General features: G+C 39.1%; 2 protein-coding genes across 2 annotated transcripts in view; both read right to left on the reverse strand.

Annotated features, from left to right (window-relative positions):
• Positions 1 to 10: 10 nt before the first annotated feature.
• Positions 11 to 8837, reverse strand: dync2li1 (dynein, cytoplasmic 2, light intermediate chain 1). The gene is made up of 13 exons (XM_006638791.3): positions 8683 to 8837; positions 7819 to 7951; positions 6971 to 7005; positions 6810 to 6879; positions 6513 to 6601; positions 5889 to 6078; positions 5643 to 5711; positions 5470 to 5547; positions 4938 to 5017; positions 4694 to 4764; positions 3912 to 4009; positions 2640 to 2732; positions 11 to 745 (listed from the first exon to the last, which is right to left on the reverse strand). The coding sequence occupies exons 1-13, from the start codon at positions 8694 to 8696 to the stop codon at positions 674 to 676; spliced, it is 1092 nt and encodes a 363-aa protein (XP_006638854.2). The 5' UTR covers positions 8697 to 8837; the 3' UTR covers positions 11 to 673.
• A 1103-nt stretch (positions 8838 to 9940) lies between these two features.
• Positions 9941 to 18915, reverse strand: part of plekhh2 (pleckstrin homology domain containing, family H (with MyTH4 domain) member 2) — a 34486-nt gene continuing 25511 nt past the window's right edge. The window contains exons 18-30 of the mRNA XM_015363311.2: positions 18361 to 18469; positions 18075 to 18187; positions 17525 to 17704; positions 17194 to 17291; positions 16899 to 17076; positions 16193 to 16348; positions 15067 to 15164; positions 14091 to 14232; positions 13586 to 13731; positions 13084 to 13213; positions 12750 to 12836; positions 12214 to 12363; positions 9941 to 11870 (exon numbers count right to left, since the gene is read on the reverse strand). Of these exons, the coding sequence (XP_015218797.2) occupies positions 11685 to 11870; positions 12214 to 12363; positions 12750 to 12836; positions 13084 to 13213; positions 13586 to 13731; positions 14091 to 14232; positions 15067 to 15164; positions 16193 to 16348; positions 16899 to 17076; positions 17194 to 17291; positions 17525 to 17704; positions 18075 to 18187; positions 18361 to 18469 (1773 nt within the window). The 3' untranslated portion in view covers positions 9941 to 11684. The remainder of the gene's footprint in view (positions 11871 to 12213; positions 12364 to 12749; positions 12837 to 13083; positions 13214 to 13585; positions 13732 to 14090; positions 14233 to 15066; positions 15165 to 16192; positions 16349 to 16898; positions 17077 to 17193; positions 17292 to 17524; positions 17705 to 18074; positions 18188 to 18360; positions 18470 to 18915) is intronic.

Below are 18915 nucleotides of genomic sequence, written 5' to 3' on the forward strand. Positions count from 1 at the left end.
CTTTTCAAAATAGTTAGGGATTAAAAAGTAAATTCAATACTCAAGTTAAATGCAAGTAGTGGATATGCCTGACTTTGTTTTGTAAAATTATAAGAATATGCTAAATTTTCTGGCAATTATTTTTTTATATTTTTAATTGAAAGTTATACTGATTATACTGATTATACTGATGTGAGAAGGCCAAAACTGTCCAATATATCCAACAGATTTATAATCTGGCAAAAGGTCTACAAAATCAAAGGAAATATTTTATTTTAAACGAACTTTTCGTGTATTTTTGTAGAAAAAAAAAAGTTTTCCCAAACAATAAAATACATAAAACAACCATTCCCATACTCCACACAAACCCCACCTCAAATTTCAAAATGTCCTAGGTTTAGAATAACCTGTCCTTAACTGGAAAATAGAAATAGAACAGAGGTATAATAATAACACTAAATACTGACAGTGATTTCAGGACTTTCAGCATTAAATAAACTATCTACAACATTTGCACTGTGATACAACTAAGATATATTTACTGCAGTTAAAATACAAAAATCGAGTCTATTTCTTTGTCCTCCGACATTGATTCTTGTTTGTATTTAGTCAAATATTTTAGCTCTTCACTGACAAAGTAACAGACATTCATTTGTTTTGCTGTGCTCCATTATTTTGTTGAGAAGGGGGAATTTTAACTCCTTCGAGAATCCAGCTCCAGTCCTCTCCAGGACTGTGAAGCATTTTTCTTGTACTGTTCCAACTCCTTTGAAGAAAGAAACAAAAACCCAGTAAAAAACAAGAAGGTGTTATAGAGCATTACTGACACTTTCATTTGAATGCAAGACTGGACATGGAGATGAGTGGAAGAGATACATACAATTATCAACAGTTGGTTTCTGACAGTTATTATTAAGGAGCAGTTAGACGGCTATCATAGGTAAACAGGTACATATTTAACAAACATCATAAGTAAATTAAAAAAAGAATGATACCATTTATAATATACAACTCATGGGTACATCTGTAGTGAAGTTATCATTTACAGAACAAACTGGACTAACTGTGCATACTATAAACACAATGACATCTCAAGGGTTTTGGTATTATTTAGTAAAATATGATAATGCCAACTACTCATGATGTGGAAGATCCAAGTCCAGTAGGCTAGAGGTGTCAAAGTTTTACTCCTTCAATTAAAACAAAAGAATTATGAGGAAGGTTACTGGAGGTCATCTTCTTTTGTGCTAAACAGGAAAGACTCACAAATTACTCCACATAGGAGCTTATCTTTTTATAAGGTCATGAATGCTATTCTAGAAAAAGGTTACTAGAGGGTAAGACAGAAGTTACAAGGGTGTAGCTTTTATCTACAAGTAACACAATTGTCTCCTGTGTAAAGAAAAATCCAAAGAATTGAAGTTGCCTCTCACAGTCAGGTGCACTTTGATATAGCACTATTAGGCACACTGAGCATCACAGATACTACGAGTGCTTTACATATTCCAGCCTCAAATCTGTGTTAGTCTCCTGCACAAAACCCATTTGATTTGTGTTCTGTGTCTTTGCTCCTTCAATAATTCTTATTGTAAATACATGGATATTAATACATCAATATTATTATTCCTGTTTAAGAAATGTATTGATGGCCTCAGGAACTCTTGTGATTTCTGATTTCCAATATTAATATTAATAATATTTTAATCCCTTTAATTAAGGGTAGTAAGACCTTTCAGTTTTTAGCTTGGACGAAGTTGGGAAAAAACTGACAAATCAGTGTTATTAACTTGAGTACCAAATGCTGTTTTTTAGTATTTATAGTATTTTTAGTATTTAGTTCTTATCCAGCACAACATACAATATACTGTATATAATTTAAATGATTTATTACTATAAACCAAAAATGCAAATGCCCTATATGAATTCTATTTCCGGTGAAAAAGTACATTTAGAAAATTACATTGTCAGCTGGTAAATTAAAACCATAAAATTTCCTTATAGTGTCAGAGATACTGAAGGTTTTATAATACTCATTTAGATAAGCTCCAAGTCACTAAATATCTCAAACTTGAAATGTGCAGAATACTTATGGGAGGGTTTAATACCCTCCCATTGTTTTCATCTGTTTCTATATGTAACAGATGAGTAATCTATTAAAATTTACTGAAAGTCATTTTAGACTTTTTTCCAATGTATACTTGCTCCCTATTAAGTTTTTTATGATGAGGAATAATGTGAATTTACATCAAGTAAATAGGAACTGGAGAGCTGACATACTGCGAGATTCAAACGCAATGAGTTTCCAATTACAGAGTATTGTAAGGAATGAGGAAGTGACTGAATCCAGACTTTAAAACTGCAGTGTCTACACGCCATATTCTGCTTTATAAAGAGACTGACACTGACTGATAATCATGAACAATTCATACTGTACTTATGTTTACATCAGCACATAACTCTTTCATCCGTACAGCACCAAATTGTGGAGTTTCAGAGTATCTTAAAAATGGCAAAAGTACAGTCAATCTTTTATCTGCTCAACAGAAACAGAAGCAATCTATTGCAGTGAGATAAATACTTATTATTGTGGTGGGGATAATGTATTACTACAACAAAATTATAATCAAATTACACACAATTTAAAAAAAAATCAAGTATACCTGGTCTTTTTGTGCTCTCATAGAATCAACCTCAGGTTCTGCATATTGAGGATCCTTTGCTGGGTCTTTGATGTCTTTTGGATTTTTGGTACTCTGCAAAATTAATTTGAGGGTTCTCATCATTGACTTAAAAGTATGGCTTGGATCTTTATTAGCATTCACTCTGAAGAAAGCAGTAAACTGATATTAAAAGTACCAATGAATGATTTAGCTACTGTTATTTCTTAGAATCCACAGAACATACTAGGAAACAGCATGCAGAAATAAGTCAGGCAAGAAAGAAGCATTGAGGGTATTCTAATTTTTTTCAGTTTCATTTTAACTAATGGCATATGACCTCAGTTATTTTCTACTTTTCTTGGGAAATAGTCTAACATTTTAAACATTTATCATATTCACTGAAACTAAATTTTGTAACTACAGTATGCACGAAAGATACATACTGTACAGTGTTTTACATTTTGCTTACAGATATAGTGAATTCATCTACTGTCCTTTTTTCTAACTGTATTGTTTTTGTAATAGTTTGCATTTACCATCTAAATCTTATCATTAAACTTTTCAGATTTTTATTTAGTCTTCAAGTTCTAAGATGGTACATTTTTTAAACTCCTGTCTTAGGTACAGTAAATGGATGAAAGGTAACTGATCAAAGGTTGTGTTTTCATACTAATTAAGCTTCTAGATATCAGTCATTTCTGGAAGTATTAACATAAATGGCAATATGTATTGAACACTGATTAGGGTTAGACTGAGATATTTTCCTTTATCTTGGATCTAGACTGTAATGTTGGCGATCCTAAATACTCAACTTTTCTCATGCATCTAGATTTTACACAACCATCTCACTGGGCATATACACAGTGTTATTTGAGATGTGAGGAAATGCAAGAAGGGCAGAAGATACATCCATGCCCAATCTGAGTATTTCAGATCGCCCCATACAATCACTGGCATGACTGAAGGCAGGCAGTCTGTGTGTGAGACAAGTTGCCTGGAAAATGAAATGTTCCGTTTCAACAATCAGAAAACCAGTGCAGAGAAACCAGCTTCAAGAGAGGGCCAGGTCACATTCTGGATATTTAATCAAAATTCAAGATTTTGTATAATGATGAATGTTTTCATAACAATTACATAACATAACAATAACTTTCCATTTCATCTTCCTGACCCTCTACTTCCTGCTGATATAAGCGGACTGTAAAACAGTGTCACACTGTTCCAGCTGTGTAAATTTGGTTACAGAGTACAAACTCAAACAGCTGCCCATACCTCTGGGGGAAAGAGTCTCTCGTACACCTTCTTCCAGAGGTCTAAGGGATTTTTAGCATGCAGTGTTCCAATGTCAAAATCTGTTGTTGGTGGAGAACCTTGAGAACAGTAAAATAACAGTATATTTATAAGCACAGCATAATTAGTATGTGTCTTCATATATTATTTTTTTAAATGTCCCAAGAAAATGTTATATTAATTAATAAACTGTTTTGCCAACATCACATGATAATTGAGATCTATAAACAAAGAAGGATTGTGATCCCAGGGGACAATACTTAAAATTCCGTTTTAATCTCTTTATCTTCAGTTTTCACAAAACCCCACGGAGACGTACTAATATCTAAGAACTGAGTCATTCTTCAGAAGAAGAATCTAATTTTTACATTTTAAGTATTTTTAAATTTCATATCTATCACATTTTAATCCAGTCAAACAGTGATTAAGTAATTAAAATGTTCACTGAAATAAACTGAAATAAACATGGATGCTTGAAACTAAATAAAAAAAAATAGAAGAGAATATGAAGAGAATAAAATATATCATAATTTCTTTACATCTGAGGGATACATTTATTTAATGTAGAAGCATAAGGTTAAGCAATGTACTATTTAACTCAGGTATGTATTTCTACATAAATTAAACAACTGTTTTTTATTGATCACATCTTATTTGATGAAATGTCTCTTAACTCTGTATATACAGTTGAACAGGATTATTTTTTTTATCTAAAACAGTTTCTATAGATGCATGGTTACTACACACAGAAGCAAAAAGCTCACCAATCTGACTAAGAGAATCCATGCCAGCTGGGATTATTAGAGGTTTATTGTGGTCTGTTGAGACAACTTTCCTGTAAATGAGGATAGTTTGCAATATTACCGAGGCATACAAAACAGTCAAGATGCATCCTTATTACAACACACACTGTGAAAGATCCAGCAGGTTGTTTTCAGGACAGGATTGACAAAAACAATTTGTGATACACACGTATAAAAAGAAATATTATTTTAAAAATGTGCTCACCCTCTTTCTGTTCCAAATGCCAGGTGATTAACAAAACTTCTTGTCCTTGACATCAGACTTTCAGATTTACTGCTAGTAAACTGTAAATGAAGAAAACAGAAGCCACGTTTCTCTCCTCATCCACAGATACATACAGAATACACACCTGTTCTTCTAAAGAAATAAGCAAATAGGAGAATTCACTGGTGGAATAATAAAATATTCCCCCAAAACCTTCTGACATAGGCTAAACCTATGTGCCTAAACATTCTGAAAACAGGGTATATTATAATAATTAAATATATTACTAACATCACTTTGGTTTTAAGACATACATACTGTAGGACTGTTCCTAAATCACATTAAGACCTAGCCAACTAACATATGATATATTTAACATATAACGGCATAAGGGATGTCCTTCTACCTTTGGAGATAAAATTACTTTTTCACCTAGTGCACATGCATATTAGTGACGATACTCAAATGGCTTCTATATTGTTATCTACAGTTATATCTCAGTAAGAAAGATATCACAAGAACGTTTTCTTACGATTAAAGAAGCTCCATAATAATGAGCAACAAATCGTAGACTCTTGCAAATCGTCTTCCTTTTCTCTGAGTCAAAGTCCTTCGCCAGAGAAAAAAAAACATTATACATTATGTCGTCATGCATTGGAATAGTTGTATAGAATCGAAGAATCAAACAGAAAGGAAGTGCATTACCTGAAAAATATCAAACTTGCTGCCTATTATAAGCAGGGGAACTGGAAATGGGTTAATTAACTCTCGATCCTGTTGAAAAATGCAAGAAATTCTTTAGAGATTGCAGAGTTTTTTTTTTAATGCAGTACAATATTTTTACTACCTATTGTTATTCCATCAAGAAAACTGAAATGTCAATTTCCTCTTTTAAAGTATAATGTATTTGTTACAGTTTTACACCAGCAATAACCTCAGAGCCTGACTCACTGGGTGGTCCTTGGCCAATGTTCGTAGGCCTCTCTTGCTAGGATGCCTGTTGTCCTTGGCGTCTCCAGTCTTCAGCAGCTCTGCACTGACCTTGTCCACGTGATTCCTGGCTGACTGTAGTAGCTGTTCCATTGTCAGCCAGAGTACACTGGCTTTCGACAGGTCTAGCACCAGAACCACTGACAGAGACCTGTATAAAAGAAACAGCACTTTAATTGCTTTCATAGCACTCAGCCAGACAATGACCAAGTGAATGCCCTAAGATTACCTAGGCCAGGACACAGCTGTGTGATGGACGGGTCATTCTGATGAATTTTTTACACTGGTTAGCAAAATGTTAAATTTTTTACCTTTTAAACTTTGTTAAAATTTTGGAAAATACAGACAGCTCAGAGTAACTTTATTTTTTCTCCTCAAAGTATGTACTTTGATGTCTGTAGCAATTTAGCATTTTAAGATAACTTAAAAGTATGGTAATGCACTGAAATGAGATTATGCAAAAAGTGTTTCTCAAAAGCATTAGATAGGTGAAGCATTTACTATGCAAGACCACAGATTGTTTCCAGTGTGATCTGAACCATATTTCTGTTAAGACCTTGATAAATAATCCAGCATATCACTTACCTGACAGTGTCTGCTGTTATTGGAATTTGAATGAGATCTGATAGCGAGGTACCACCACCTAACTCCCAAAAGTGAGCAATGTCTTTTGGCTATGAGAAAAAAGCATATTGGTGGACATCAAAAACAATAACTCCACACATTTTTCTATTACCATATATTACATATTATCCACATACACTGAATACGGTCACTGAAATGGTTATGAAACAGAACTACTCTATGTACAAATCATATTAAAATGTGTGTGTCATTTAGATAAGTTTCTGCAGCAATCTAGAGGTAATCTGTTTTACATACTGTGTTATGCCCACGGGCTCTCCTTCCAAATGTGTACTCCAAAGCCAGAGTTGGTTTGGGCGGTTCATCCCTATTACAGAGAAATCCAATGTTAATCTCTTCTTGAAGAGTTAAGATATATTTTTAATTGTAAATGAATTATTTTTTAAATCAGTACTCACCTGTCAAGACACCTAAGAATAATCGTTGTTTTCCCCTAAAATGCACCAGACAAAAAAAAGACAAAACAAGCATCTCAGTCATATTGTCAGAGGGCTGAGGAACAGTAAATCCTCAAGTGGCCAGCAGAGGGCAGACCTGCTCAATACAAACAGCACGGTACAGCAAATCTGTCAAACGGTCAGCTAAACACACTTCTCCGTGGGAATAAAGTCAAATGTAATACAAATAATTTTCTTTTTTTCTGTCATTGACAGGTATTTGACATTTCTCAAATTCAACCTTTCTGTTGCCTAAATAAAGTGTTTCTGCCTTTAAAACGTACAGATTCCATAACAGACTTTATCATGATGGTGTTTCAGGCCTTATCAAGCATACACAAGTAAACTCCCTGTACAATATTCATATATATTGTATTATACAGAGTAACAAAAAAAATGTTATTATAGATATAGCCTGGGAGTACATTGAACATTGAGCTGCAGCAGGTTTGCTCTTTATTCCCTGTGAACTGGACAGTCAGCACCAGTATTAATAATTCTTTACACTTATATAGCGCTTTTCTGGACACTCCACTCAAAGCACTTTACAGGTAATGGGGACTCCCCTCCAACACCACCAATGTGCAGCTTCACCTGGACGATGCGACGGCAGCCATCGTGCACCAGAACGCTCACCACACACCAGCTCTCAGCGGGGAGGAGAGCAGAGTGATGAAGCCAGTTCAGAGATGGGGATTATTGGGAGGCCATGATTGGTAAAGGCCAAGGGGAAATTTGGCGATGCTGGCCATAGGATGTATGGTAAGTGAAGAGGGGGCACTACCACAGGTTAATGGCGGAGTACTCACCCCAGCCTTGTTTCCCATGAAGAACAACGCTCTCTCCCCCAGTTCTGTCAGGTCTCCCCCCTCTCCTTCCTCCTCACCCTCTCTGCTCTCTCTGCAGCGCTCCTCTGCCAAAGCCAAATCCCACAGGGTGTCACTGCAACCAAGGAGGGACACAAGAGTGCGGTTCCACAGTTCACAAAGCGCCAGCGGACCCAGCACATGAAAACATAATGGTGAGTCGCGCTGGAATGTGCTCTTTCCTAAGGGTCGTTATAATCCGGGTGTGAGGAGGGTTCACCACCTCTTTTATCTTCAATAGAGCATAAAACATCTCCCCACGAACAGGCATTGTATTGTAACTTAATTTAAAAGCCTTTACAAAGAGATTCACTCATTTGTACAGAGTAATGTAAAGGATAATTATTTATACTTAATATATACATATATAAACTCATGGCTACGCTGGAACAGTTGACACAAAATACAGTAAGTCTGAATTCTGGTGTCAGATATTGAAATCCTCAGATTTTAATATTTTCTGGGAATTTTTTCTTGGTCTTCGTTTTTATATAAACCCAAGGTATGGCGAACTTTCGTATATCTTGTGTTTAAAGCACTTCACACCAGATGCAATGCAGTTAACCAAATATATGAACCTCGACTTCATGTGCAAACAAACTTAAAATCCTTTTAGTTCACTGGTAACTAACTAATGCAGTTTATTGCTAAACTAATTTTGTTTTGCTTTAATAGCACATCATTACACGGATTTAAACGCTGGTATACAGTAGAGTTTAGACGGACGACACTGGCATTATTAAGTACTGTTAACAGTACAGTAGCGCTAGAGTATAACTCGAGAAGAGAAAAAGAAAAGTGATTTACCTCGTCTTTGGCATGTTTACAATATTATTTCACACTCGACGCAAACGGTGATTTTTTTTTCAAATCAGCTAAGAAATCAGAAATGTTATCAGCGTTTTAAATCCAGTATTTTGAGAAAGAAGTATAAACGTTGCGATGGGAAACGGCGCAGATTCTCTGACGTAACACATGAGACGTACAGTACGTCTTCTACAGTGCTTGTGGGAATTGTAGTATTCATGTCAAGTTTAATTTTAAAATTGGAAGTCGGTGCAATCGATACAATTGAAGATGTTTACCGTGTGCTCTATTTTCCCGAGGTACTGAAGCCCATATAATTAATATTATATAATTATTAATTAATTATATTGTAGGATCACTAGTATTAACATAAATAAATTGTTCTAAAGGTCAAGGCCATATTCCTGCCAAATGAAGGTAATCAGTGTGAAAATGCGTGCTGTTAAAAAGAATATAAACAAATAAAAGGGTAACTTGAAGTTAACATGTAAATCTCAATTCCCACAAGCATGCAACAAATTAATACAAAATTTTAGGAAGAACATATTGTTCAAATCCAGAATGGAATTTACTGCAGTTAATACCCCTTGTCTTTAGACAGGTGCTATGGGATTTGGGACCTTTAATGATCGAGTATCATTAATTTAACATCTCATCCGAAGGACAGCACCTCATACAGCAAAGTGTCTACAGTCATCATACTTGAGCATAGGGTTGGAAAGTCAGGTCAACGGGAAGAGTGCTACCTACTGGTCCACCAACACCACTTACAGCAGCAGCCATATTGTCATTAGAGGTTTCTAAACTCATAGTCTGAGGTCTGTATTTGGTTGCACTTTTACAGACTGATGCCGGTTGTTTATTCAGTCTTGAATTGAGCCCACGTATTTTTTACATGTCCTTTGCTAGTTCTACAGTAATTGCTATTTCTCTTATTTTGGCATTGTCTGAAAGCATCAGTAGTGTACCATCCATCCGTTTTCTATATCTTTTTCTTCGGAGTCAATCCTGGCAATTCAACAGGCGAAAGGCCAGGACGTGACACAGCACACTCACCAGCACCAGTTTTCCCAGAGGCCAATAAAGCTCCCAGTATGTGTTTGGACTGTAGGAAGAAATGGGAGCACGCAGAGGAAACCCACATGAACACGGGGAGAATATACAGTACATACATAGATGAGGACAATTTTGTCAAATTCAAAGATCGTTCAATTTCTTTGTACAATGAAACTAGCAAAATAAAGAGAAGCCTATAGTGAGTTTATGTGAAAACCAACACCTAATGCTTACAGATTAAAGGTGTTTTTATTGAACATGTTAAATACAGTACCTCTGTGAAAATCAGAATATGAATTTCCAAAACAAATATTCTGTTATAATATCAAAATAAATATATAAGATCATCAATAAAATATTCATTTTATATAAGCATTCACACGTTTTCTTTTTTAAGATAAATACATAAAAGAAAGTGATAAAGCTAGGTACGAGTCTATCAAGTTATCAAACTCACAATTACCACTTAAATATACTGTTGCATACACCAGAGTGTTTTCAGACTCATAGTTATATCACAGTGCCGTAGGTCAGCTGTAGAAAGGGATGCAGTAGCAGCTGACGTACCACTTGGACCACAACATAGCATTTAATACTTGTAAATGGCCACACTAGAAGTGAATAAGGCAATTTTTGGTTAATTGATAAAAAGAGGTTAGAATTCCATACAGTATTTTCGATGGGGGCAATTAAGCTTTTCATTCGGTATATAAAGGGCATGCTCAAGGCTAGGGCTATTCGATGTTTGCTAGCGCTTACTTTGTGTTTGTTGGTGTATGTTGGCAGGCATTACTTCATGTTGCTATTATGCTTTTCAGTGAAAAAGAGAAATATTAGGGTAGAATTTCAATACCAGAGTGCTCCTGGATTTCAGCACTAGCTTGTAACAGTCCCTTACCCTACTAGAATTGTCCCAAAGTCTGCATGCAGAGAAACTCAAAAAATGCCTAAATCCCCTCTACTGTGGCAATTTACACATCAGAGGCTGTGTAGCAGCCTGTAGTGGCAAGTCTGCTGCAATTACAACCCTTTCTACAGCTGGTCTGAAACATGCAGACAGCAAGTAATCAAAATACAGAGCCATAACATTTTCTATAGGATAAAGGGACAAAGGCACAAAGTAAGCTTGGAAAACCTAAAAATACAATAAAACTACAAAAAAGTGCCCTAATTTGTCAATAATAAAAAAGCCCCTATTATAGTTTTTAACCAAAAGAACGCAGACCAACTGAGAATACCAGCAGTTAGACAATGGAGAGAAGGGTGGGGGAAATAACTATACAGAGTTATTTTCCAGTTTCCGGGTCATTACTGTCATTATGGGTCATTACAGCTGTTTTACAGCAGAGTAACAGCAAGCTCAAAATTTCTTCTTCACATACCTGTATATTCTACTACATCCAGTATTTTAATCAAATGTGCATTATTATTTTTACATCTATTATTACATCTATACAGGTAAATTTGGAACAGGCAAGTGTTAACACTGCTCACAACAGTTAACTGTGTTCTCAGTTTTTCTCATTGTGAATCCTTTGGCTCAACTCCATTTACACTGAAAACTGTTTTCACTGAAACACACTGAAACACTGAAACTGTTTGGGAGAAGCAGCACCTTTCACCTCTTTTAGCTTCATCTCCTGTGCAGGACCTATAAAAAAATAACATTTAGCACTGGATTGTACCATTGTTAATAAAATAATTGTTTAAAAATAAGCAATTACAAAAGTATTATCCTGTGCATGGTAGAACGCTGGCTGAGACATTTTCTCAGATTTTACTTTTTTGTTTAAATCTGGTCAGTGTAACCAAATTAAATAAAAATAGTAGTGTTGGGTGGCTATGGCTGAGGGAAAGATTCTGTGGCTTCTGTGCTGCTCCACCAGTGTGTGTGAAGGCTTCTGCAGAGCTGCTCCCAATCCCATCAGCGAACAGCAGTGGGTGTGTCACAGAAGAGTGGGGCCCTTGCTGGGTCTGCTGGAGGTGAGCTGGGGTTGGCTGCCCAGCTCTTTGTTCCTGAGTCCAATTGGCTGAGCGGAGAGAAGGGCGGGAGCAGAGAGGTGGTGGGCAGCGGTTTTCTGTTGATGGACACTGTTGATGTAGTTGGCAATGAGCAGAGTCATCTCAAGGATCTGAGAACGCAAAACAACACGTTCAGGGATCACAATACAGCAACTTGCAGGGCTCAGGGTGCTTCCCCTGGAGGCAATTAAGCATCAGTTCAACTCTGTGAAATCAAAATCATGTTATTAGATCATAGGCTTACATGCAATTCTCCATCTGGAATTTATGCTAGAGCCGCAGATCATCTTTTTCCACATTCGTATTGAATATGACAAATTTAAAGATGGCTGATGCATCTGATATTTAAGAGTTAGTTTGGTTTTAATCGGAGCTATGCGGTTGTGTACACAGAATTGTGCTTTGATTGACACGACAAGCTACTGTACATTCCCCCAGTTTGACTTGACTGACCTTGGGTTTATCCATGGCGAAGAGATGCTTTTCGGTGGGTTTGTCCTTGGCAGGGCTGTTCCCAATGCTCTGGCCCACCACCAACATGAAGTCATCTTTGCAGCCCCCAAAGGTCATCAGATTTCTGTACATATAGGAGACCAGCAGCCTCTGGATAAAGCAGAGACAAGAGCACGTCAGCTGTGCAGAGAGACTTCTGGGATATTCTGAACAACATCCTTAGAATTTATTTAATTACAGTGGGTTCAGGCTTTCCAGAAGTGTTTCTTTGGTGTGCCCTGGTATGACTATGTACAGTATGTCCTTAAGAGTGCAATGAAGCAGTAGTAAGTCCCAAACAAGCATAGATACAGGTATCTGAAAGGATGATTTACACAGGGCCCAAGCCTAAACATACATCACAAATAATGTACACATTTTGGCACATTTTTTACCATTTGTGAGCAATCAAAAACTATTTGTGGTATTTTGTCAGATTTGATGTACAGCAACTCAAGTGCAACACTGTTTCTCAGTATTTGTGCAGAGCCTCCTACCATGGAGCTGTATTCCAGCATGCTGATCCCATCTTCATGCACTGCCAGCCACGCAGGAGCATCCTGGACTGGGGAGGGAGTGATGGGCTACAGAAAGACAGGCTGTGCATCAGTGATGAATCAGAATTGCAGATTATAATGACCTCTTCTGGTTGAGCTATGGTGTGTCTAATTTCTAACAGCTTGATCGGCACAGTCTGAGGTGGTTCCTGAGATGTTAGGAGGAAATCTAACCATCTCAGGTGTTTATCTCAGTGGTAACCTGCACCCCAACAGGACAGAAGAGAAGCAGGGTTTTTTGATGTGACTGGGAAGTGAACTCTTCCAAGCCCACCTTGGCTGCAAACAGCTTGGCTCCAAAGAAGGGCCACTTCCTCGCCACAGTCAGGTAGATACGGATGCAGTCAGCAGAGCTACGGCCCCTCAGAGACCCCCATCTAGCTGAAAGACACTGCCGCAACTGTCTAGAGAGAAAAACAGAGGTTATTAAACACGAGCTACCCGAGTGTAACAGTTGTCACTAGAAAGAGACAGAAGGAAAAGAAGGCCCTCATTCACAGCATAAAGAGATTTGATCCACATTCTCATAAACAGGCTCTGCAGGTCAGGTTCCAGATCTACCCCAGCCTATTTTTGCAATTTCAGAAAAGCTAAAATTTGGATATCTTTCTTTTAAAACGTTTCAAGCAAAGAAAGTACAGTGAAGTCATGATAAAGGCTTGTTTGCTCAAGGGCCCAACGGAGTAGGATTCCTCTGCAAGCTGCAGGATTTGAACCGGCAACCTTCCAGCCACAGGCGCAGATCCTTAGCCACATGAGGTGCTCCTGCTTTTTACCTCAGCTGTTCCTCAGAGCCGCCCTGCCGATAATGTTTGGGGTAGAATCTCTCCAGGACCTGTTTCAGAGTCTGGTTGGACTTGGATTGAGTCAAGACCTGTCCCGGTGGGGTTGAGGATGGCTGCTCAAAGTCTCCAAACTCCACCTAAGGGAAGAGAAGAAGGAAGGCAGCACTTTCCACCATTTAATAAAGCTTCGAAAGTGAAAGAACTCACCCACAGCTTCAAAAACATGCCCGCAAATATGAACAGTAAACGAAAGAAACAGAATACAGTACCAAAAATATTTCAAAAACAGCATCAGCACATTGAGGCAAAACAACGAGGAAAGCCGCTGATGAACAGCCTAATGATAAGGTTAACATAAAGTAGAAAACAACCACATAAACACCGTGGCTGCTGGGGCGTGCTATTTTCTTTAAAAAAAGAAAGACTTAAAAAAGACGGTTTCCTCCCAGGAGCCCCGAAGGGTGTGATAGCTAAGACTGGCCAAGTTAGCCGGTACCTGCGCCAGCAGGGCTGCCATTTCCAGAGCCAGTTCCTTGTTGACGGGGAACTGCCCGCCCACAATCTCCTCGTTAGTCTGGTAGGCCAAGAGCAGCCTCTCGCGCTCTGTCTCCCCTCGGGCCTGCAGGGAGAAGTACAGCCTGGGGGACAGGACAATAATAATAATATTTCTTTATTAGCCCTATACAATTTCTTGCATTAGGAATGCGTCTTTTTGCATACCCCAGCTTTTCTCCATGGAGACACAGACACAGAGACAGGGAGAGAAGCTTGGGGTCAGAGCTCAGGGTCTGCCATTGTATGGTGCCCCTGGAGCAGTTGGAGCCTTGCCCAGGGGCCCAACAGAGTAGGATTCCAGCCGCGGGATTTGAACCGGCAACCTTCCAGTCACAGGCGCAGATCCTTAGCCACAGAGCCACCGCTCCGCCCCGGTCACCACGGGGATGCTGGGAGCAGCTTCGGCACACCTGCTGTACAGGAGCTTTCATTCAAAACCCTAGATCCTTAGTCGGGGAATTCCCCATCTCTAGGACTCTATCTCTGGTGCGATAGGCCTCAGAATTGGAACAGAAAGGAAAAACTGTTGTGTTCCTGTCACTTTTTTTCCCCAAAGTCGGTTTTGACTTCGAATTAGATTTAGAATTTATGGTACAGCTACTGGTGCACTTTCAAAAATGCTTTAAAAGACTTTCTCATTGGCCTTATGTTGCCACCTTTGTTGTTAAATGTGCTTATTTTGTTGTTTGTTTTGTACATCTCCTTTAAACCATTTAAAGTCCTTTAAAGTCCAGAATGGCCGATTTGGATCACTGACAAGGCTGAAACTGTGTAGTTTAGACTGTGTCTAGACCTCTTCTATTATTTCTAAGTCTAGTTGCCAATGTACTGTCTATGTGCTAGAGAGTGACGACTGGACATTTGTGTGAGTTGTTTTAACAGAACAGCCACAGGATGGTGTCTTGGTGAAACCTGACCTCTTTTTATAGGTGAGCTTCACAGTCCTTGCATTCTCTGACTTCCCTGGGTGCTGCTCTTTGGATGCCTGCTCCCATTTGGAAATGATATCACAGATCTGCGGGGAGCAACATCATACACACACCTCAATAATAACAGCAAAGCAGAAGCATGTCTTCTGTAATCTTAAACATTGACAATATGCGTGTCATTTTTCCACTGAGATGTATTACATATAGTAGATAGAGCAATTTTACAAGGAATTTTGTCATTTTTCTACATACTGTAAAGCATATTCAAGAAAAATACATTCATTCAATTTCTGGCAATTTTCTAACAACCCTTTATCCATTAGACTTATAAAGTCTTGTGGGTATGATGCATATACCATGCAGACAAAAACAATGCTCCATTTTTCAATGGCATGTTTGTGCCCATGGAATAAATATCAGGTACCTAATTTGATACACAAGCCTAAACTAAAATGTACACACCAGTGGTCTTCATGGGGCCTTTGGGTTCTGAACACCTGATACCTTTTTAAAAGGAATTTAAGCTACTAGTGTCAGATGTGGCAATTTCTTCAAAGGGATTTGGACATTATTTAACAGAGGGCCATATATCAGCATTATGCAGACACACAGAGCTTTTCTCTCCTGTTGCTTGTTGCTCTCACAATGCTTTACTCCTAGCAGCACGCCCTGTCAACAATCTGTATCCAGGGGAAACAGCAGTTAGATGTTCATAAAATGCTGTGTAGTCACAGTTGCATAAGTGGTTATATTAATATTATTCAGCTCTGCAAAGTTGGTTAGTTTTTTCAGTTGTAATAACAGAAAAAGCAACATAAATATATATATTTACTTAAGGCATGGAGCTAAAGTTATGTAAGTGGAATGTTTTTGTTGTGTTTCATTCTAACATGTTTTACTTCTGTTTTTGGAGATTCTAGATCAGATCAGGTTTTGTTATTTCGGACCTGGGAAGACGTCTAGGACAGGTGAGTTAGTGTCTGCTCCATTTTGGGCATCATGTTGCATACCTACAGTATATCCCCTTTCTCTCAGGGTTGATGATTTTAGATGACAGGACTGGGAGACCTGTACTGGGAGTTTCAGAAGCAAAGGAGTTGTGCCTGGCACTGACCTTGATGTTGCCTTGCAGGCTGTGCTCCAGATCTTTCCCCGAGGGATCGTCAGTATACAGGGCGAATCCTGACTGCGTCGGCTTCCTCATTCCCGTGTCCTGGTTCAGCTGAGCCAGGAACTCATCTACCAAGGTTGAGGCATCAAAGCCTACTACCTGGAACATCCCAGAACCCCACAGTTACTACAGAAACCTTTGACACACAGGTCTGGTGCTTTAAGAACCAACATCGGCATCAGTACTTTATCCCATGTCTTGATAAGAACTCATCCATCCCTATGCCTGTTTTCAGTGAATTGTTTCCGGTGAGGGACATTGCAAACTAGAACCTATCCTTCAAGCTCAGGGTGCATGGCAGAGCTGGCTGTTTTCTCCCATTGCTGGGATTCCATTTCAGGGCCATAGAAAAGTATGTGATTTAAGAATAGCCAAACAAACCTCTGGGAGGTGGGAGAAAACCAGCAAAATCCAAGGTGCCCAAGGCCTTAATCGAACCAGGGTCCAGCAGTCATCACAATATTAAATACCAAACCAACTTGCTACCTCACCGTGCAAACAGTAGGACACAGGAAAACCAGCCCTCTCCAAACTGAAGCCCACAGAACACACTCAACACTGGACTCTGAAACACTGCAAAATGCATTCTCCCCATTTGTGTTTGATTTTCATGTATACGGTTGTGCACATGTAGCTGCGTGCAGGGTACCTGGTAGGTGCCATTCAGAAAGTGCACGGGGATGCTAAAGGGAAGGGAATGGTGGTAAGGGTTTCTCAGCAGGATAGACAGGATCTCCATTCGGGATGGCCGGACTTCCCGCTGCCCTTTCTGCTGTGTGCGCTCCACACTGCGCTGACAGTAGATGGCGTACTTCCCGATCTCAGTCCTGAAACCACACAGTGTAGCACCAGTCACCGGGTTTATTATTAATCTTGAACTGGACTACACACACCGTGGTTGCACAGGAAATGCACATACCCGGTTTGGTCAAAGCATTCCTCACCTAGAGTCACTGTACTTCTTCAGGTGGAGCTGCAGGAGCCAGAAGAAGGGATGTTGAGGGAGGAAGAGGCCAACACATAGAGCCAGGAGCTGCCAGCCCTGCACACAAACAGACCTTCAGTGTCAAGAGTTAATCCTCAATCTCATCAACTCGCTAGAAACTTATACTGGTGCGGCAAATATTCCTCAACACAGCCTTTGATAGCACTTGGTGAAAATTTGCTTATGGATACATATGGATCAGCAAACTGACATGCTTCCTACGTCTACAATTCTGAGGTCTAAAAAGATCTTTGTCTGCCAGGGAGCAGTATAGGGTTGTCCATTGTGACCTGCAGTGGCCCTGCCTGGCCCTGGGGCTGCCTCCTCCTAGTCTGTTTCACCAATTGGCAGTAGATCTCATTCTGCAGCTCAGGGTGCATCAGGCACATCTGAAGGGCACTCTGGGCCAAAGACACATGATAATCAATGGCCGGGGCATCGATTGCAACATTGATGAACAGCTGGCAAGTCTGCAGTAGAAACACAGGAGAAACCAGTGAGGTTAGAACTATAAGACAACTAAAACACAGCCATAAACGTCAAGAGTGAGTGCTCCACACCCTCAGTCCTAACCGTTGTCATAATAATATCATTACAAATCTTGACCATGGGTACATTTTTCCATCTCACTTTATCAAGCAGAGGAGTTTAATGAGGGGCAATAGGAAAAGCTGTAGGCCTGTATATACAGTACACAATAACATATTTTTACACTCAATAATTATCAGCATTTAAAATAACTGTTTTATTCAGTGGCCAGTTTTGCTTCATTAATGGATTTGCACTACTATAGACTGTAGTACGCTGTTTTGATAAGTGGACCCATATTATAAAAATTACCTTGAAAAGCTTGATGGCCTCCGTCTGCAGTGCCTCAGAGGGCAGGGTTGTGAGGGGTGAGGGGATACCATCCTTGCTAAAACACAAGGTAGGGTGTCTCCACATCTGAGAGCCTGCACCAGGGAGAGGATATACAGAAAACTACACATTCAATATAACATCTTCTATAGAACACTGCACTGCATTAGAAGCCTTTGCCAGGAAGAAAAATAATTGTACAGAAAAGGCTGGGGCTGGGTAGCAAAGATACATAGTAACTATCTTAAATTTCAGTATTTGAACTCACTTGGATCTCCCTCCATGTTAAGCAGTTTTCCCACCAGCTGCTCAAACTCAGTGCCTACATCATTCACAGTGCTGCCAGCAGCCACAGTCAAGTGATACAGCCAGGTATCCTGCAGTTAACACAGATCAGAAGACAAGAGCTAATTCCAGCATCAAGAACTCTTGCTGGGCTTCCGAGACACAAATCCATTACAGACCAGCTCCACTGCGTTGTGCACAGGTAACAAATGTGTGGAATGAACCTGGTAAATGACACCTTCTTCGCTATGATCACCTCATCTATGTGCCATGAACCTTCATAGGATGAGGCAGCTACAGTATGCGTAATTGATGGTTGCTTAATATCACTGGTTATCTGCTGGGATATACTGAGGTGCACTGTGAGAGCAACCAGCAAACAGACATTTTTTTCTACTTTGTAAAATGCATGATCAGGTGAAAATCTGATAATTGTAGTAGAATTGCCATTTGAATTTAATTCCTGACATTTTCAAGCAAACATAGAGGTCTTACAACAGCAGGGATTCAAAGGTCCTGATTTGCACAACTCTGCATT

The sequence above is a fragment of the Lepisosteus oculatus genome, chromosome 17 (genome assembly GCF_040954835.1).
Source record: "Lepisosteus oculatus isolate fLepOcu1 chromosome 17, fLepOcu1.hap2, whole genome shotgun sequence".
Classification (NCBI taxonomy): domain Eukaryota; kingdom Metazoa; phylum Chordata; class Actinopteri; order Semionotiformes; family Lepisosteidae; genus Lepisosteus; species Lepisosteus oculatus.